The sequence below is a fragment of the Martes martes genome (assembly GCF_963455335.1).
Source record: "Martes martes genome assembly, chromosome: 8".
Lineage (NCBI taxonomy): Eukaryota > Metazoa > Chordata > Mammalia > Carnivora > Mustelidae > Martes > Martes martes.
The window spans coordinates 98,055,299-98,076,783 of record NC_137895.1 but is presented as its reverse complement, the minus strand read 5'-3'; the positions used below and the strand labels follow the sequence as shown (position 1 = coordinate 98,076,783).

At 47.8% G+C, this 21,485-nt stretch overlaps 1 protein-coding gene across 1 annotated transcript in view; it reads left to right on the top strand.

The window, feature by feature from the left end:
- Positions 1-4,974: 4,974 nt before the first annotated feature.
- Positions 4,975-21,485, top strand: part of LOC308347139 (serine palmitoyltransferase 1-like) — a gene marked incomplete at its 5' end in the record, with an annotated part of 49,168 nt that continues 32,657 nt past the window's right edge. Inside the window, 7 exon segments of the mRNA XM_080810278.1 lie at positions 4,975-4,991; positions 5,073-5,463; positions 5,752-5,937; positions 9,861-9,968; positions 11,635-11,729; positions 21,363-21,367; positions 21,370-21,455. Coding sequence (XP_080666404.1) covers positions 4,975-4,991; positions 5,073-5,463; positions 5,752-5,937; positions 9,861-9,968; positions 11,635-11,729; positions 21,363-21,367; positions 21,370-21,455 — 888 coding nt within the window.

The window sequence follows — 21,485 nt, the reverse complement described above, 5'->3', positions numbered from 1 at the left end:
AAATGGAGGGACGAGCAAGCTGGATTTAGAGTGTCGTGATTAGCTCCCAATATCCATTCCGTCCCTCTGTTGTGTAGCCGTGAGTCATCCTTTCTCCGCTCTACACTGACTGAGTCAGGAATGGGCAGACCTATGGGCCAGGGAGACTTGGCCAGGGAGACTTGGGCAGAGCTCTCAGGATCCCGAGAAAGCTGGTTCCTTGCTGTTAAGAAAAAATACCAGGAAACCCATCTCTCTTCACCCAGACATGAACGTGGGATCATTCAGAACTGATTATCATTGACCGAGGTCTTATGGCCAGTAAGGAGTCGAGTAGTGGTCTTCAAGTGATCTTGCTATTGGACTTAAAAAGAAGGGAATACTGTGGGCGATGGAGCAAAGTTCTCAGAAGAACCGATTTCCAGTGGCTTTGTTGATCCACAGAACCGGAGCTCTCCAGAGACAACCTGAACCGTGCTTTAAAAATTTTTCACAAATGATTTGAATGGAGCGCATCACTGCATAAATTCTGCAAGGCTACAAGTATACTTAAAGACGTGAGGGCAGGTATCCAGAAGGTTAAGGGATGGGAGTGGAAGTGGGGAGCTGGGGCAAAGATGGAGAAATGAACAGGGGGATGGATTAGAAGTGGTCTGTAAACTTAGCAGTCTGGATGACTCTACTTAGAGCCATGATACAGCAGTAATGAGTTAAAAGCCCTTAAGAAATTATCTAAAGGAAGAGTTGAAGGAATGGACTCAAGAGTGTGTATGCAGGGCCGTTTGGGGACTCAGCTGGGCGTCTGCCTTGGGCTCGGGTCATGATCCCAGGGTCCTGGGATGGAGTCCTGCATCAGGAACCCTGCTCAGCGGTGTGTCTGTGCCTCCCTCTGCCTCTGATCTCTCTCATTTTGCTCTCTCTCAAATAAATAAATAAAAGCTTAAAAAAAACCTGTGTATACAAAACTACATGTCTGACATGCTGTTGGGTTATGGGAGGATTAAGGGATTTTAGTTAATTTTATTATGCCAACAAATCTTTTTGATTGTAGATCTAAATTGAAATCTCTCCGTGGTACTTCACTGGTTCCTACACGTAAATCAATAGTAACCGTGACTGACACACAACACGAAGCAGGTTAGGTGAAGAATTATAAAGGACGATGAAAAATACACTTTGGTTTAATTTTTATTTTCCCCAAGTAGTACAGACATTATAGCTTAAGAACTCAACTAAAAGCACAAAGTTTATAACAAAAAAAATCAGTCCTGGCCCCTGTTCCCCACCCCAGATTCCCAATCCAAAAGCCAACCGTTTCTTGTAGTTACTTCTTGCACAGACCTCCCAGGTTTCATCAGCATGCTACCCGCCAACTGTGACGCTTTCAGTTCGCTATTGCCCGCCACCCCCCACCGCAGAAGGCAAGGATCCCCGGGTCTCGCCTCACTCCATGCACACACTGCACCAGCTCCCATCTTCTCAGTGTCATTTGGACCCATTTTTTAAAGGTCATTCTGCATGTTTTCATGACGACATGACTTTAAATGTGGTTCACTGCTAAGCCAAACAGTGATTGATTTCTGTAACGTTTTTCTTCTGGGCAAGCGTAATTGCCTTTTTCCCTTCAATTTGCTGGGTGACAGACCCACCCAAGTCCATTCCCCTTCACCCAACTTGACATGGTCACGTGGTGGGGAGGCCTGTCCCCAGCTGCCATGGGCAATCTCCTCCCCTTCTTTTCTGAATGAGCTGTCCCACACCGACTTCTTGCTTGTCTGCTCTCATTTGGGAGCTGCATATCACCCAGCAGCGTCTTGAGAAAGCCTGCCTCAGTAGATCAGGGGCACCCCAAGGCAGAGGCCCTCGCCTCTTCTCTCCTGTGTCTGCACTCATTCCCTGGAGTTTCAGAATCTCTTCCAGCCACTAGACCATCAGCCCGTACCATTTGATTCCCCACCTTGCCTCTGGCCGCAGACCCGAACACCCACCTGCCCCTGGCATGTATCCACATGGGGGTCCAGTGCCCACTCCCAAAGCTGCTCTCCTCCCATCTTCCCCTTATTAGAAGCAGGGACACCAGTCACAAAGTGTAGTTCAGGCAGGAGATCTTGGGGCATCCCTGATCCCCTTTCTCTCCCACCTCACAGCAGCAAATCCTATCAGCTCCACCTTCAAACTGTGTCACGCACGAGAACCTCCCACCTCACCCACCCCTGCTGCCGGGGCCTGAGCAGGAGCCATGCTCATCCCATGTCAGCCACACTCTGGGGCTTCGTGAACCTTCTGAGCATCTCCCCATTACTTCCCTCTGCCTGCATCACTCCCTCACAAAACACTCATGGGTCTCCTTCCCTCGCTTTAGAGTTCTGTCCAAATGGTATGTCTTCAGAGAGGCGTGTCCTGTCCACTCTCTGTAATTCCTTATCTCCATCCATACTGTCCTTTCCCACATAGCATTTCATGACCTTAAGCCACATCTTTAGTTGTATACATTTAGGGTCTGTCTTCCCATGACCCTGTAACCTCCAGGAGGTTGGGACATCACCTGTCTGGGGTCCTGTGACTCCAGTGCTGAAGGGAGTGCTCAGGAAATACCTGTTGATGAATGCATGACGTGAATTCTAATTAACATTCCTAGAAACCATCACTAAAACTCAAGTTGAAACCACTGATCAGACAGGCTGCATGGATACAAGATAGAATTAGTGGGCTGGTATGCTGACAAGAGAAATTTTACCACGATGAAGCACAAAAGGACGAAAGTTGGAAATTTTGAAAAAAAAAGTTAATTTACATAAAAGATAAATATATTCATATAAATAAATAGTAGGGTTTTTGTTTTTGCTTTTTACTGTGGTAAAACACTTACCTGACAAAATCTACTTCTTTAACCACTTTTAAGTGTACGATTCAGGGACATTAATCACCCTTTCATGTGCTTAGTGACTATTTGCATATTTGCTTTGGAAAAATGTCTGTTCCAGTCCGTTGCCCATTATTTACTTGGGTTGTTTCGGTTGTTGTTACTGAGTTGCAGTTCTTCATGTATTCTGGATATTAAGCTCTCATCAGATACACAGTTTGCAAGTATTAGGGAATTAGGGTGTGGAGGGGGAGAAGTGGGGTCACCCGTGGTCAGGTATCTCCAGGGCTTTCTGAGAAGCCCTAGCCCTAATCCATGGGGACAGCCTAATTCCTGCTTGTGTGGCTAGTCGCTGTGTGATGCAGCTGGAGGTATTATTATTCGGGATGGATGACTTTTGAAAATAGATGCTTCTGCAATCTGAGGCTGAATGTTAGGCACTCATGTTGTAGTATGTACATCCTATGTTGTATATATAGGTATATAATATTGGCTATATAATATATTATACAATATTCTATATAGTATTATACAATAACTATATAATATTATGCAATGTTAGTTGAGTGATCGAATCAGGAAGAGAGGGAGGTTGTCGTGTAATTAAGGATCCCAAGATTAGATCATCCTGGACTATCTTCAGGGGCGTAAATCTGATGACAAGTGTCCTTATAGGAAACACGGAGGAGAAACACTTAGAAAAAGAGGAGAAGACCGTGTGAAGGTGGAGGCAGAGACGGGAGCGATGGAGCCACAAGCCAAGGGACCCATGGAGCCACCAGAACTAGAAGGGGGAGCAAGGGAAGTCTCTCTCCTGGAGTCTTCAGAGGGAATGCAGCCCTGCGGACCTCTGGATTTTGAACTTCTGACTTGCAGAACTCTAAGAGAATAAATTCTCTTGTTTTAAGCAACCCAGTGTACAATAATTTGTTATGGCCACCCTAGGAAACGCCTACAGATTTTGGTCCTGGGAGGCTGAGTGCTGCCGTACCAAATGCCCCCCACGGTGGAAATGGCTTTGGAATTAGGTGATTGGGTGGAAGTTGGGAAGTTTGGGAGCTTCACGAGAAATAAAACCTGGACTTTCTGAAGAGACTATTAGTAAAAATATGGACTTTAAAGGCAGCCTGGTGAGGGCTCAGAAGGAAATGAAGAGCACGGGAGAGGAGGTTGTCCTCTCAGAACGCACAGCTCGTCAAAAACAGCATGTTATTCAATATGGATGTGACAGACGTGTGTTGAGGGCTCAGAAGGAGATGAGGAACGTGTTACTGGGGACTGGAGGGAAGGTGATGCTTGCGCTGTGCCGGCAAAGAACTTGGCTGAATTGTGTTGGGCAGTCCCAAGGAAAGTAGAGCCTGTCGGTGATGAACTTGAATAATCAGCCGAGATTCCTAAGCAAAGTGTGGAAAGTACGGCAGGTCCCTTCCTGCTGATAGTGAAATGGGAGAAGAAAGAGGTTAAGTTGAAGCAGGCACGGTTAAGCAAAAACAAAATCAGCCTGATGACTCAGGAGAATCTTGGCTTATCCATATGGCAAGGAACGAAAAATGAGTAGCTTCACTGTTGAGGGAGTGCCCTCGACAGACAGAGAGAGAGGGCCCAGGATGTGGCTGGACAACGTCCTGCTGAAGATCCAAGCAGGGGACTGAAGGGTCCACTGAAGTACCTCCACAGAGCCAGGAAAGGACACGCAACAGAGTCAAGAGCTAAGTGTGCACGGCAACAGGCTGACACAAGCTCGGGAGGATAGCACAGATCCCACGGAGATGCCCTTTGCAAGCAGGATCTGAATCCAGAGGCAGTCAGGGACAGTGTGACACGTGACATGAAGTCCAAAAGGTAGGTGTGACAGAGACAGCATAAACAGCCAGAAAGAAATCGGGCAAAAATGTTACCTATGAAACGGGAAAAATATGAGATACTCAGCCTGTAGAAAGAGCTCCTGTAAATCCGTAAGAAGATGAAAATCACCAAAAGAAAAATGGGCAAAGAATGTAAATTGGTGATTCCTGGAAGTGCTGCACAGGCCGAGAGAAGTCGCTAAATGTCACGGACAACCAGAAGCATCAAGACGAGAAGTCAGCGAGACGTCCTTTAAACGCCACTAAGCTGGGGAAAGTTCCAGAACGATGGCGTATACCCGTCGGTGAGCTAGAGCCTGGCTGCGCTTCCCGCGGAGTGAAGGGATGCACCGCCCAGTGGGCCGCTAGCCGCACTGGCCCAAGAGCGCGGTGCTCAGCGGCCGAGGTCAGTGTGAGGGCAGGAGCCCCGTACGCTGCTGCGGACCGAGGAGCCACGGGGGACAGCCCGGTGCCTGCGTGCGAGAGTCCGTGCACCGGAACGGGACGCATGTGCGACGCGGCGCTCCGAGGCAGGGCCTGCCCGGGATCAGAGACGCGCGGCTGAGGCGCCAGCGCAGGAAGGCCTGCGGGGCGATCACGGACACGTCCGGCCGCAGACCCCAACCCGCCAGCTTGAAGCGTCGGCTGCGAGCGCCCGAGCACCGCGTCCGCAGGAGCCCGCGAGGGTTCCGGAAGCCGCACCACGTCCGCAGGAGCCCGCGGAGGTGGTGGAAGCCGCACGCCGCACTCCTGGAGGACCTCGCCCCGCCAGCGTTGGTCCGAGCAGAAAACTGCAAGTGCTGCAGGAGAGGCCGCTGTTTCTGGGCATTTCTGTAATTTTTATTTAGGAAAGTGCTTTCGTGGGTTCCTTCTGTCATGGAGAAGAAAAGAGCAGGCCTGCGAGTGCAGGGCAGGCATTTACTGTTAGCCTCTCTCCCGAGAGCCCGGCACCGGTCCTGCCACCGCATGGCCTCAGAACACCTGCTCCCCATCTCCCGGCCGCCTGGAAGAGCCCAAGGCGGACACCCACCGCCTCTGCGGCCCAGGCCGCCTGCTTTCCTCCAGCGCGCAGGCGCCGAGAGGCGGTGCCCCCCGCTCGCCCGCCCCGCCCCAGGCCTCATGTCACTGGGCTGCGCCGCGCGCCGCGTGACATACTGCGACCCGCCTTCCGGAAGGCAGCGGCAGTGGCTGACCGTGGCGACCGTCGCGGAGCAGTGGGTTCTGGTGGAGAGGGTCCAGGCCCTTTACAAGGTGAGCTGGAGCGCTCGAGCGGCTCGCTGGAGGGGAGAGCGGGAACCGAGGGTCTCCTTCGGCGCTGGGAGGGAAACAGGCGGGGGGCGCAGGGGCGAGGCTGCTCTTGACGCTCTCGACCGGGGACGGGTGGCGAATCGGGGTGGCAAAGCTGCGGTGGGAGAGTTCGGTCCGTCGGCCTCAGGGAACTGGGGTGCTCGGGAGGCGGAGCAGACGGGAGCAGACGGGAGGACGGAACCGAGTGCGGGAGTTTGCTCCTGTCGGCGCGAGGGGTCCCGGAAGCCGAGTGGACGGGAAAATGAAGTGGTCGCCGTTCTCCCCCGTCTGTCCACTTTCTGTCCGGTAAACGTGCCCTTCCTGCGGGTTCCTGGACGCGGAGCGCTCGCGTTCCCGAACGGCCGGCCGCTTCAGGTGCGTCGGGCGGCTCGGCAGCAGAACCGCGGTCTGAGAGCGAGCGTTCCCCCCACCGGCGTCCGCGGAGCTCCGCCGCCCGGGCCGGGAGGACTTTCCGCACGTTCTGTCCCCGCGGGGTCGGTGCGGTGGCCGCCCGCCAGCCACGCGGCTAGAGCAAGTGAGGGGCCCCTAACTTGGGATTGTGTTTACGCAGCCTCGTGCGCCCTGTGGCTGTGCGGCGGGATGGCGCGGCGTCTGTGCGAGGGAGGGCGCCGGGAACAAATGGCGGGAATTCCGGTGCCAGTGCCGCGAATCCCGGGTTTCCTCGGACAGTTCTGTAAAAGCTGACGTAGCTGCTTGCTGGCGGGGGAGACCGCTGTCTTCCCTGCGAGACTTCTCAGAACTATTGAAAAACAGTTGACAGAACAGATGTGATGTACGCGATGGCCAGTATGATCCGCATTGTAGTAACAGAGATAAAAGCCACTGACAGGACGTTTTAAAAAAGTTTTTTTTAAAAAATGAACAATTTCCTGTTCTGTGCTGCTGCTTCCTTTGTGAGGACTGCACAACTGATCAGGAGTGAGGCATTCTCTTGGATGTAACATTTCCAGGAAAAGAAGCCGCATTTGTGATTTTGATTAATCCACTAGACAATCAGTATTTCGGTTTTTCTTACGATTTCTTTGTAGAGCGAGATGCTTGCCTACTAGAGTACAAGTGCTGAGAAAACCAAAATAATTTTTTTTTCTTAAAGATTTTATTTATTTACTTGTCAGAGAGAGCAAGCACAAGCAGGGGAGCCTCAGAGGGAGAAGCAGTCTCCCCGCTGAGCAAGGACACCCCCCCCCCACACACACATACAGGACCAGATCCCCCGACCCTGGGATCATGACTCTGAGCCAAAAGAAGAGGCCCAAGTGACTGAGCCACCCAGATGTCCCAAGAAAACCAAAAGAATATTTAGACTAGAGTCCTTACTCTTAAATGAATTATATTCAAGGGAAACCAGTATTTTTAAAAATCTTCTTAAACAGAGATTTCCATTCTTGCTCCCACTTTTGTTACGGTTAGTGTATAGAATTTGAGGAGTCTTACACCCAAAAGAGAAATAATAGTGTGTGGTTGTAACATATGTGTGAAGTTAGAGAATTGTATATTGACTTAGAAGTTAACCTATCAGTTTCTCTGCAGTTTTCCTGTCTCCACATTCTGGGTTTTTGTTTTTAACTGCGGTGAATCATCTTCACTTTCTTTTTGTCTAATGTTTGCACATAACTTGTATTTACATTTCTAAATACCTCTTTTAAATGGCTTTCCCTGACAGCTTATTGGAGTAGATCACTCTGCAGCTGACTGGGGTTTAGTCACTGTGTGGAATCTTCCACATGCACTTAGTGTGTCTAGTTGTACAAAACACAGAAGCCAGCCCAGCCTTTATCTTAGAAATGTACAGTGGAAAGAAGACCTGGCATGGACAATTTCAGTGAGGTGTCTTTATGCCTGTTGACGTGGAACACACTGCGTACTTTTGGGGAACTGCTGTAAGAAAAAAAAACCTGCCATTCCTTTAGGCATTTATAAAGTCTTTTTCTCTCAGCCGTGTTCCAAGAAGGATTTAAAGAGCCTTATCAGGGATACGGAAAATAGAGTAAGATGTGCAAAACGCCAAGAATTGTGGAAACTGAATTTCAGATAACTCTCCTAACTCATCCATGGTTCACTGGGGTGGAAGAATAGCAAAGCTGTGAAGTGTTGGTTGCTGTCCTTTCCCACCAGTAGAAATGTACATTATCCGACTGATCTGATAGTTGATATTGTTCCATGTCTTGGGCTTCTAATCCGATTTTATTTTAAGAATTACATTTCTTTCCTATGGAGGTTTTAAAGCTGTGCTATCAGAGATTTTTCGTGTGAAGGAGAAATTGCTGACTATTAGAAATGGTGAGAGGCATAAAAACAGACACATGGACCAGTGGAACAGAGTAGAGAGCCCAGATATGGACCCTCAACTCTATGGTCAAATAATCTTTGACAAAACAGGAAAAAATATCCAGTGGAAAAAAGACAGTCTCTTCAATAAATGGTGCTGGGAAAACTGGACAGCTATATGTAGAAGAATGAAACTTGACCATTCTCTTACACCGTACACAAAGATAAACTCGAAATGGATAAAAGACCTCAACGTGAGACAGGAATCCATCAGAATCCTCGAGGAGAACATAGGCAGTCACCTCTTTGATATCAGCCACAGCAACTTCTTTCAAGATATGTCTCCAAAGGCAAAGGAAACAAAGGCAAAGATGAACTTTTGGGACTTCATCAAGATCAAAAGCTTCTGCACAGCAAAAGAAACAGTCATCAAAACAAAGAGGCAACCCACGGAATGGGAGAAGATATTTGCAAATGACAGTACAGATAAAAGGTTGATATCCAGGATCTATAAAGAACTCCTCAAACTCAACACACACAAAACAGATAATCATATTAAAAAATGGGCAGAAGATATGAACAGACACTTCTCCAATGAAGACATACAAATGGCTACCAGACACATGAAAAAATGTTCATCATCACTAGCCATCAGGGAGATTCAAATCAAAACCACATTGAGATACCACCTTACACCAGTTAGAATGGCCAAAATTAGCAAGACAGGAAACAACGTGTGTTGGAGAGGATGTGGAGAAAGGGGAACCCTCTTACACTGTTGGTGGGAATGCAAACTGGTGCAGCCACTTTGGAGAACAGTGTGGAGATTCCTCAGGAAATTAAAAATAGAGCTTCCCTATGACCCTGCAATTGCACTACTGGGTATTTACCCCAAAGATACAGATGTAGTGAAAAGAAGGGCCATCTGTACCCCAATGTTTATAGCAGCAATGGCCACGGTCACCAAACTGTGGAAAGAACCAAGATGCCCTTCAACGGATGAATGGATAAGGAAGATGTGGTCCATATACACTATGGAGTATGATGCCTCCATCAGAAAGGACGAATACCCAACTTTTGTAGCAACATGGACAGGACTGGAAGAGATTATGCTGAGTGAAATAAGTCAAACAGAGAGAGTCAAGTATCATATGGTTTCACTTATTGGTGGAGCATAACAAATAATATAGAGGACAAGGGTAGATGGAGAGGAGAAGGGAGTTGAGGGAAATTGGAAGGGGAGGTGAACCATGAGAGACTATGGACTCTGAAAAACAACCTGAGGGTTTTGAAGGGGCGGGGTGGGAGGGTGGAGGAACCAGGTGGTGGGTATTAGGGAGGGCACAGATTGCATGGAGCACTGGGTGTGGTGAAAAAACAATGAATACTGTTACACTGAAAATAAATAAAAAATTTAATTTAAAAAAAAAAAAGAAATGGTGAGAGGAATGAGTAGAAATGAAAGGAGTTTTGAAAATAAATCTTAAGAAGCAATAGGTTTAAGGTAATGGGAGGCAATATATGAGTGCATCACAATTTATGTGCAGATTTTGTAAGTGTTTATTTCATTTCTTTTTTGGTTTTTGACTCATTCTTAGGCTCCTGCTTACCACCTTATTTTGGAAGGCATTCTAATTCTCTGGATAATCAGACTTCTGTTCTCTAAAATGTACAAATTACAAGAACGATCTGATCTTACAGTCAAGATAAGAAATTAAATCTTTTATTACTCACTGTATGATTATAGTTGGTACACCCTTCCAAAAAGTACTTGTGGCTCACCTATATATGTTAAAATATTTTCTGTCATGTAAACAATCAAGGGAAAGGAAATATCAGGGAAGCAGAACGTGGAGAAGCCAGGGGTAAAGTAGCCACCCAGAGGGGCCCCTGGCCGCAGAACGCTGCACTGTGTTAGGGAAGCAGCAGTGTTAGGGACAGATGGTAGGAGGGAAGCCTGGGCAGCGACAGGATTTCGATGATCAACGTGCAGAGTGACGTGAGCTGCTCAGGAAGAACACCACTGGTTCTGAAACCTAAACAAAATTTTCCCTGGGTTCTTCATGAAGGAAATTCGGAGTAGGAAACAATTCTCCCACCTCCCCACCCCAAACTGAATTTCCTGTGGTAAGGGACCCAGCCCAAGCCCAAGCCAGGCGAACCTTAGGAAGCAGAAGTATCTCGGGGACTGTGGCACCGCCCACATGGCGTCCCGTTCACCTGAAGGATGAATGGGCTTGTGGAAAAGAAGCTTGTCCTCTCACTTCAATGGGAGCACCTAGGAATGGCACTCCAGTACAAGAGGGAAGAGCAGTTCTGACCACACCGTGGTTTCCGTCCCTCAGGCGCTTTTCCTCTCCAGCCCCTGTAGCATTGGGCCAGGATGCTCAGAGAGACCCATGACTGTGCGAAAGGTTTTTCCATGAAAATCTCTACAACTATGGTTCACAAGGCAGCACTGGGTGCAGCATGGAGATGGGGCAGAATTAAGGCAGCAGTGCGGTGATCACTTCCCATGCTGTGCTGACTGGCTGCCGCCGTCCTCATCATTCATATTCATTGAGGACAGTCAGGCAGTGTCCCCCAAAGGCCATGAGGCATACGGTTCTTAGGGCCAATATATTTGGGAAACGTGGTTAATGCAGAGTAGGGCATGTCTTATCACATGGTTTCATGTAGCCTTTACTAGGCTAGTGGATAGTTGAACCTCTGTTTGGAGAGATGCCCTCACCTTGACCACAGATTCTTCCTTCCCCCACCGTTTTGTTCTGACTGTCTTGTGGGATTAGCATGCTGTGGAACACTCTGGATAGCATTGCAGTAAGATTGGGCCATCCAGGGCAGAGGTCCTGTCTCAGCTTTTTCCCCTGGCATTTCAGAACTCCTTGTGAATGATCAGGTGGCTGGTTTTTAGCTCAGCTTTGTAAGCAGTTGGTCATTCCTGGTATTTTGAATTTTTGTTTATAAAGCTGGCAGTCCACACATACCTATATTTTTTAGAGAATGATTAGACATAACTCTAGAGTCGTCCTCTGAAAGCTGAACTTAGCAAGATTTAGTAATCATGGACATCTTACCCTAAAAGCTGTGGAAGAAAAAAAAACTGTTTTTAAAGCTCAACTTCTGGCAACATAGATGCAGTGTCCTTCGGTTTTACAGATCTGCAGTCTCTTGAATACAAGGGGATCCTGAGATGCTTCTGACATCTGGCCCCGGGTCAAAGGTGGACAGTATGCGTGACGTGGCCTCACGGGCTGCTGTTCAGGAACAGATAAGGAACTTACTGGTTGCTTTTAACGGAAGTGTGGGAACAAAACAGTCACTGTCCGGTGACCAGCACCCTGCTGTATTTTGTTTCCTTCTCTCCCGTAGGAAAGGGAAGAATTGATTGAAGAGTGGCAGCCAGAACCTCTTGTTCCTCCCATCTCGAAAGACCATCCTGCTCTCAACTACAACGTCGTTTCAGGGTAAAGTGATTTGCTTCTCGAAGGATGAGTATTTGCTCTCCTGTAGGTATACTCGCCAAAGCATACAGAGGTTTATGTAGTATTTCTAGCAGAAATCAAACAGTGAGAAATCTCAGAAGCTCAGAAACTGTTTTAGTGCCCAATATATGACTCTTTTAAGGACGTACAGACAGTTTTATGGTCTCTAGTTTGGGCATTGCAGTTTGTCCCTTTCTTCCATTCAAAAACCAAAAACCAAAAACCTTGTTTTGCGAAATTATACATGCTCCTGGTAATACTTCAAAGAGTGAGATAGACTTGAAATGAAAAGCAGTGCTCCTGCTTTTTCTCAGCTTCATTGTTTCTGATTTTACATCTGTTGTAGGTTACCTTTGTAACCAGATATGAATAGTGTGCTCACACTTCTGCTTAGTGAGGTAGCTATAGACAGTAGCACTTGACTTTGACAGTTCGAGTTCTGAAACTTGACCTTCCTTGTGCTGCCTCTCTCCCCGCTTGTTCCAAGGTCTGATCTGTCTTTGTGTTTAGTTTTTCTGTTGCTTGTCTTTACCATGTATGCTTTCTTAAATTAAGAAGTATTTTAAGTTTGTAGGAAATATCTGACCTATGTATACCCACCATGCAGGATAAATAGGCATTAACGTTTTGCTATCTTTATTTCAAATCTGCCTTAAGAAAGAAATAAAACATTCCAGTTATAGCTAAGAAACGCCTTCCCATCTACCACTTACTCTTATCACCCACAAAGGACAACCATTTTCATGAAGTTGGTGGATGTCTTTCACTTACATTTAAACCTTTTAAAAAAAAGATTTCATTTCTTTAGTTTAGAGAGGGAGAGAGAGAGAGCGTGCCCAAGAACAGAGAGGGACAGAGGGAGACAGCCCTCAACAGGTTCCACGCTGAGCACACAGCCTGATGTGGGACTTGAACTCAAGACCCGGCGATCAGGAGCCAAAATCAAGAGTCAGACACTTGACCAACTGAGCCACCCAGGTGTCCCTCTATACTTTTAACACGTATCCTTGACGCCATGAAATTATTGAGTATTTTGTCTAAAAATGTGATGCAGCATATTTCTCTGAGTGTGTCCTTCTACTCCTACGCTGATGGAAGGAAGGTTTGCGTTCTTCACTCCGTGCATTGCTGTGGTCATCCGGAATTTTTATGCGTTCTGAACGCGGACTTACTCATCATCAGTGCCGTGGTTAAGAAGTCCTTCCCTGCCCCCCAAGGTCAAATGTGCCGGTGTCAGTACGGTGGTCAGCTGTCCCAGCATGCATTGACTTGTCCATTATTTACCTACTGAGTAGAAATTTCCCTTTTTCTGTATAGTGCCTGCCCTTCTAACAGGTCTGTTTCTGGCTTCGTTTCTCCTCTGCCGGCGTGTCTGTCTCTCCTGGTGCCAGAACTTCACATAAATAGCACAGTTTAAGAATAGGCCTTGACTAGAGTGAGCCCTTCACCTCCTTGTCCTTCCAAACTGTGTGGCTATTTGCAGTTCAGTTCCTCAGTGTGAGCTTGTTTAACTTACCACATTTGACCGACAAATGAGGTCGGGTTGTGACCGGCAGTGCACTAATGTGGATTCGTGGGAAAACTACTGTGTGCCTGGTGTGTCGCTCTGGTCTTTCATGTCCTACAGTAAAGACGTGTAATTTTCTTCATAAAGACTGCTTGTCTTGGGGCACCTGGGTGGCTCAGTGGGTTAATGCCTCTGCCTTCGGCTCAGGTCATGATCTCAGGGTCCTGGGATCAAGCCCCACATCGGGCTCTCTGCTCAGCAGGGAGCCTGCTTCCCCTTCTCTCTCTGCCTGCTTCTCTGCCTATTTGTGATCTCTGTCTGTCAAATAAATAAATAAAATCTATAGAAAAAAAATGTAGCTACTTTTCAGTGAACGCACTAGTGCTGTTCATTCAGTACTGGGTTAACACAAGAGTAAGTGAATTTACTTAAATTGGAGAGATTTTTTCTTTCAATAATAGCCTTATTGACATAATCCACAGACCATGAAATTCAGTCTTTTAATTCACCACAATTGAGTGGGTTTTAGTATGTTCACAGACTTGTGCAACCATTGCCACCATCTCATTTCAGAATAGTTTTTTTTAAAGATTTTATTTATTTATTTGACAGACAGAGATCACAAGTAGGTAGAGAGGCAGGCAGAGAGAGAGGAGGAAGCAGGCTCCCTGCTGAGCAGAGAGCCCGATGCGGGGCTCCATCCCAGGACCTTGAGATCATGACCTGAGCCAAAGGAAGAGGCATTAACCCACTGAGTCACCCAGGCGCCCCCAGAATATTTTTATTACCCCAGAAAGAAATTGCACACCCACGGTCACTCACCCCTAACGACCCCCGTTCCCCATCTACTTTGCCCTGACACCTACTAACCTACTTTATCTGTGTGTTTGCCTGTTTTGGACTTTAAAGGAATCATGCAGTATGTGGCCCTTTGTGTCTGATTTCTTTCATTTAGCATTACATGTCCAAGGTTTGTCCATGTCATAGTAGCTTGTGTCAGTTTTGTGTCTGAATAATACAGTATTTCACTCTGAATATATCATACTTTGTACATTCCTCAGTTGATGGGCATTAAGGGTTGTTTCCACGGTAGTATATGAAAGGAGAAAAATTATATGTGTGCATAAACTCCCATGAATATTTGTGTACATTTTTTTAAAAAATTTCACCTTTTTTTAAGATTTTATTAGAGAGAGTGCATGCACAAGCAGGGGAGGGGCAGAGGGAGGCAGAGAAGTGACTCCACACTGAGCAGGAAGCCCCGCTCCAGGGGTTTAGTCCCAGAACCCCGGGATCAAGACCTGAGCCAAAGGCAGACAATTAACCTACTGAGCCACCCTGGCGCCTCTATGTACACATTTCTTCTGCGGATATATGTTTTTATTTCTCCTGAATATACACCTGAGAATGAAGTTATTGAGGTTTGTGGGAACTTACTTTTGAGGACCCACCAGTCTGTTTTCCGAAGTGGCTGAATCATTTTCCATTCTCACCAGCAACGCATGAGAGTTGTAATTTCTCCCTGTCTTGGCCAACGCTGTCTTTCATTATGACCATCCTGCCAAGTGGGGAGTGGTACCCTCCGGGGTTGAGATTTGCATTTCCCAATGATTAATGATGCTGAGCATCTTTTCATGCACTGATCGGCCATTTATACGTCTTTTCTGGAGAATAACCTACTTAAGTCATTTGCCCATTTTCTAATTGGGTTATTTGTCTTTTTATCATTGAGTTATAAGGGCACTTTGTATATTTTGGATACCAGTCCCTTATCAAAAATACGACATGCAGATATTTTCCCCCATTCTGTGGGTTTGTTGCTTCTCTGACAGTGTGCTTTGAAGCACAAATGTTTCTAATTTTAATGAAGTCCAATTGTCTGTTTTGTTCTTTGGTTGCTTGTGCTTTTGTATTAGCTTTACAATCCTTCCCTGATCTGAGGTTATTCAGGTTTCCTTCTTTGTTTCCAGGAGGAGGGCTCGGCGTCCCATTTTTCATCATGTGGATTTGTACTCGATTCCTGTTTTCAGCACGGCGCCATCCCGCAGCTGTCTGTAGGACTTAAAGTTACACTCAGGCTTTTCCAGGGAGGAAGTCTGCTGTCTTTCTGCAGAGTAGGAAGGGGATCTGAGCGAGTGGCTGCTGTTTACCAGATTTCCAGCTGCCCTCGTGCTCACAGGGAACTGTTCCCCGGGGTTGTAGGGGGGCTCGTTTTCCAGGAGTAGCAGCTGAGCTGCTCACTGCCGGCTCATGTGCAACTTTCTCTCTGGTCTCTGACTTCCTAGATACAACCTGTCCATTTGCCAAGAGTTGTCCCTCCCTGTGTCCTGGTCTTAGTAGCATCAGATAGTTAGACCTTAGAGGCATCTTATGTCCCATTAGAAGGGACCACAGGCTAATGGGTTTTGTTCATTCTGTTCTGTTTACCAGAGGCCACTGGTAGGTCTTTTTATTCATAAATAATTCTTAAACACCTGGAATAAGGCTGTTTGATTAGTTCTTATACGTTGCTGGTTTGTTTTGCTAATGTTTGGGATTCTTGACCTGCATGTTGCAATGAGAGTTTTGTTTCTTCTTTTCCCTTCCTGTTGCTGGTCCAGTTCACGTATCAGATAAAATCGGCCTTGCCCTCCTCTTAGTCATCGTGTGGTAGGCATGCTGACAACACTGACTCTGTCTCTGGCCCTCCAGTTTCATGCCTGTGCAGTGACCTCGCCAGGGCTCTGTTGGTCTGGGCCCCGTGGAGGTTAATGTATGCCCCGACCAGGAGGGGGGAGGCTCGTTCGGATCTTCCCTGAAGAAGACACCGTAGGTAACTGGTCGGGATCACTGGCCAGCAGAACGCCCCGGTTTAGATGACTACCCCGTGACCGTGCCCCCATGCCCTGTGCTCCTGAAGAGCCAGGGCAAGGCTCGCCTGGACTGGGTGCAGAGCGGCTGCACACCGCCTTGCCTGCCCACCTGCCTCAGCTCCCCGTCGGTAAGTTACCCCACAGCTCCGTCAGCACGATGGGGGCCGGCTTCAGCTTTCAGTCATGGAGGGGCTGCTCAGTCTGGAGGACGCGTTACTGACCCTCCACCGCCCTCTAACAGGTCTGCATGGGTCGCACTGTTGGTTGTGTTGAGCCTAGATTTTTAGTTCCAAACTCCCTGTCTTCAGTGAGTTCTTCAAACTGAGTGAGTTTTGGTTATTGTCCGTTAGTAATTGTCCATTTCTTCTTACTGTTTCTGGGTGAATTGGCCTGAAGCAGTTGCTCGGGTTGCGTTGACCACATGCCTTTAGGTACAGACGTGTATGACGGCGCACTTGCGGGGTCATGTTTCCCCCGCAGGTGGTGTTTGCTCGGGTCCCACTTCTCACTCAGCTCTGCCAGAGTCTCGTCTTCTGACTCGGTGGATGCTCCGTCTTAGTTTTTCCACTTGGGGCCTTGTGGACACAGGTGCTGACCCTCTCCTCTGTCCCACTCTGGTCAGCGCCTGCACAGGGCAATGCTGGTGTTTTACTCCTTGTCTCCTTTCTTCCTCCCCCCAGGCCCCCACTTGGCCACCCCCTGAAATACTTCCACTGAACTTTCAGTCATCACTTGATGTCCTATATGTCTGAATTACTAAAATGATGCATTTTATTTTATTATGCATGTATTGTTAACCTTAAAAAGTTATTTTTACCAATAAAAATGGGTTGATTTGGGAATAACAATGACAATTTGGGACCAGCAAGTTAGGGCTAAACCGTAGGTAAGTCCAGCAAACAAGGGAGAGGAATGTCATTTTCTGAGGGAGGAGGCTGTTGAGAGGGGTTGTTTTAATGAAAGTTTATTGGAGGCAAGCAAGAGTCCAGGCCCGTGAGGGCTTTTCCCTGGCTGAGCTGCAGGGCTGGTGGGTCTCTTGTAGGAGATGCTGTGCCCCTCTCTCCCGGTTAGGGGCTGTAGTTGAAGATTGCTTCCTCTGGGAGGGGCCTGGAATCCCCAGTTCTTGTGACTGGCATTGAACCGTGCTGCTCCCCCTCCAGCCTCCCCTCTAGCCTTCCCCCCAGCTTCCCCTCCAGCCTTCCCCCCAGCCTCCCCTCCAGCCTTCCCCTAGCCTCCTCTCCAGCCTTCCCCCCAGCTTCCCCTCCAGCACCCCAAGTCTGCTTTGTGCAGTTTCCCAGTGTTAATTGTCACACTATGTTTGGAAATACATCTTAACGTTTTATGAACGTACATTTTAAATTTTGTGCTCCAGACTTCTTTCTGTTTCTTATTTATTCACACTCATTTTTTTTTTTAACATATGTTTGGGTACCCATTGTGTCCCAGGAATGTGCTGAGCACATACAGTGAATCAAAATTGTAGCTCTTCTGGGGCAGACAAACCAACAGTGAAATAGAACGTTAGCTGGCATTAAGGGATAATGAAGAGATCTCGCGCAGCGCAGACCAGATGGGGAGGGCTGGATGTGCTTCTCGCTCATTCCTTCCACCTGCTGTGTAGGCCTCCATTGTGTACTTAGCCACTTTGCTCATGTTGGGTCCCTCAGCTGCACCCATTCCCCGCTGCCACACAAAATCTGGTGATTACTGGCCCCTTGTGCAGCTGCGTGAGTCTCTGGAGCCAGCAGTAGGTCCCGACACATGCCTGTCTCATTTCCCTGTGGGGCTTCCCTACCTGGTGGTGCACCCATCTCTGCTCCCCTGAGTTGGGATATGGGGGCCCAGCTTCCCACAGCCCTGCTGGGCAACATTGTTTTATTTTGTATTTTTCTGATTATTTGGGCCTTTGGGTATCATTTCATCTGCTTAGGAGCCACTAGGGTTTTCCCATTCTGTGAATGCCTCTTCATGTCTTCACCTCTTCTTGCCGCATTCCTAATGCATGTCTTGATTAGCCTGAATCCCGTGTGCCTTGTAGACTTTCCTCTGTGGTCCGTTTTCAGTGTAGTACTCTGTATGTCAGTTTCAGGACATGTTCTTCCTATCATCAGATTTCTGAACTGGGGTGAATCTTAGGGCCCCTGAGAGCTGTTGTCAGCGGGGGCATCCTTGCCTCTGTCCCTGTAAACTGGTCCTGGCTGCACTTACCGCCGGCTCCTCCGTAGAGCTGAGCGCGCTGCTGGCAGGGAAACCAGTGGCCAGCCTGGGAGAGGCCCAGACTCCTCCCAACCAGTGAGCAGAGGCTGCAGTGACTGAGGCTTGAGCCTCCCTCTGTCAAATTCCTGCCTGGGGGTGGTTGCAGCTGGCTTTTAGAAACACAGTTCCATCGGGGGAAAGATGAGTTCAGTCCAGGGAGAGAGTTCGGCATCAGAATTTGAGGTGTGGGAGATGCTAACCTGTCGGGTAAGCTCGGCGATGATGAGGGAGCACCCTGCATGACACGGGGCACTCCTGACAGCAGAGAGGAGTCTTGTGGGCACACCCGTGCGGTCCGTGACTTGGCGGCATGGAGCAAACAGCCGGGGCTCCGGTGGAGAGGTTAGGGATGTGTTGACGGATTTCTGTTATGTTTTCCCGCTTAGTCGTGCAGACGTAGTGCGACAAAAATCTGTGTCTGAGATACCTAATAGAACTTCTCATTCAGTGTAAACTCAGAAATTGTAAGATCACAAGAAAACATCCTCCCGTTTTCTTCAGCACAGTTTTCCTTCCTTTAAAAATGGTGATGGCATCTTCGGTTCGGTGAAGTGTGGTAAGTGTTGCCCACCTGTGAGCTTTGTCTGCGGTGTCATCACTGAACCACATTCTCTCCCTCTCTCTCTTTTTTTTTAAAGTAGGCTCCACACACAGCAGAGCCCAACACAGGGCCTAAACTCACGACTCTGAGACCAAGACCTTAGCTGAGATCAAGGGTCGGATGCCTAACTGACTGAGCCCCCCAGGCTCCCCAACTAAATTCTTAATTTTGACTCCAATTCGTCCATTTTGGTCTCACTCTTAGTGTGTGGGAGGACTTGTGCAGAAATCCTCCCCATACTCCCCAGCGTCGCACGGACATTCTTCCACATTTTCTTTTGTTACCTCTTCCAAAATATCTTCTAGGTTTTTAATATGCCTGGAATTCACCTTTGTGCATGTTTATCCAACTTTATTTTGCTCCATAGACAAAGAAATGTGTGTGATTTGGCAGTTTGTGGTGCATTTGCCGTCATTCGCCAGGTGTTCGTATACACACAGTTCTCTTGGGCTCTGGAGTCTTTTGTTGCTCCAGATAGCTGCTCTCACACTGCTACCCAACCCACTGTTCGTGCGGTTCTGTAATCCTAGTCTCCTTCTGTTAAAACACTGTCCTCCGTGTTTCTAAGTTCACTTTCTAATTACTGACTCTCACTAACAGTGAGGTTGTGGTTTTTGGTTGGGTAGGGTTTTATTTTCCCACCTTCTGTCCTCTGATGCCTTCATTGTGGACTGTCTTTCTAGCTTGGCTGTATTTGCCTCTGCGAGATTTCCTGAAGGGTCCCGTTCTCTGGTGTTCCGTGTAAGGGCCGAGTGTGACATCTCTGCAAAGCTGCGCGGAGCATGGGTGGGATCCTTCCGTTTCTGCCCATAGCTGCTCCTTCCCTGCTCCAGGTGCCGACAGGAACTAGGTCCCGGACTCCTACATCATGCTGCCTCCTGACAGCTTATCAGCTATGCTCAGTGGTTTGGGGTGTACTTTTCCTGGATGGTTTGATTTCTCTGTTAGTGGTTTTGTTTCATTTTGTTTTGGTTTTGCTTATTAGTTTTTGTAGAACAGCCTTGACTTTGCCAGCAGCAGCCTTTACTACACACTCGTCTCCATTGGGGCTCCATCTTTTCTCTTCCTGAGCGTCAGCGCCTCCATGCCAGCAGGAGCGGGAAACCTAAGAAGGCCACTGAATGACATGGTAGGTTCAGAGTCAGAGCAGGTGGTTGGAAGGAGAAGCCCTTGAGGCCGTAGGGAAAAAGGAAGGAATATTTAGAGAGCACCTCTTATGGACCAGGCACTTTTAGAGCTGTTCTCTGGAGAGGTGGGTTCTCTCCTGACTTCATGGATGAAGGAACAGAGACTCACTGGTCTAGGGAGCTTCCCCGAGCTCCAGAAGCCAGGGGGAGCTGGAATGCAGGTGCGCCCCATGTTCTTTTCCCAGCGGCCTCCTGCCTTCTGTACTGGTCCACCTGCTTCCGGTGGTCATTCTCTTCCTTCCCAGGTTGCCCAGCATCGTCTGTTTCTCTCCTCGAAAACCAGTTCTTTGAACCTGGCCCGAGAGCAGGGTTTTCTGGTCTTCCTATGGAAGTATCATTAGCAGAGCACTTGTGGTCGTCTCAAGAGCCCGTCTCCAGTCCCAGCCTAGCTGAGACCTGGGCTCCCAGGCTACTGGACACCCTGTTGCTTTATTTCTTCCCGGGGCTGGGGCAGGATCCTTCTTACACAGTATTCCAGCACTAACTGTAGACCTGGGAAACCTAGCCCACTGACTGCTGTTGTCTCTTTCTGTAGTTAACGTGTATTTGCAAACTATTTAACTGTAAAGACAAACCTTTTCTGCCCATTCTTGCTTTTGATTTTGATGTTTTTATATTTCCTTCATCTTTGTCTTATTCCAAATTTTTTCCCAAGGTACTTCATTTCATTTAGCTACTTCTTTCTTAATGAGTTTTAAAATCAAATAAAGGTTTGCCATTTATCTGTGTTGGAATTATAGCTCACTTGTTTGTTGTTGTTTTTTTTTTAAGTACTACAAATTAGCCTGATACTAAAACTAGTGGCTGATTCATAAATACCACTTCCTAATTTTACACTTTAAAAATAACGAGAAGAAGGCGCCTGGGTGACTCCGTCGGTGAAGCGGCTGACTCTTGATTAAGGCTCAGGTCATGGTTTTAGGGTCATGAGATCAAGCTCTGCATTAGGCTCCGCGCTCAGCTCTGAGTCTGCTTGGGATTCTCTATCTCCCTCTGCCTCTCCCCCGTTCCCGCGTGTGTATTCACACTCTCTCTAGAAATAAATCTGAAATGATTCATCGGTTAGTTTGAGCAGAGAGCTAGGAGACCGGTGTGCAGCCAGGGTAGAGTGACATCAGTTCTGTGTCTGGTGTGGCCCCAGGGTGTTGTGACAGCACGTGCCCTGGAACGTGAATATCTGCTCAAAACTACCTCTGTCCTCTCTTTCCTCAGACCCCCAGCCACAACATTGTGGTGAATGGAAAGAAATGTGTCAACTTTGCCTCCTTTTATTTCCTGGGATTGTTGGATAACTCTCGGGTCAAGGTAAGTAGGTCCTGTGTGTAACCGAGGATT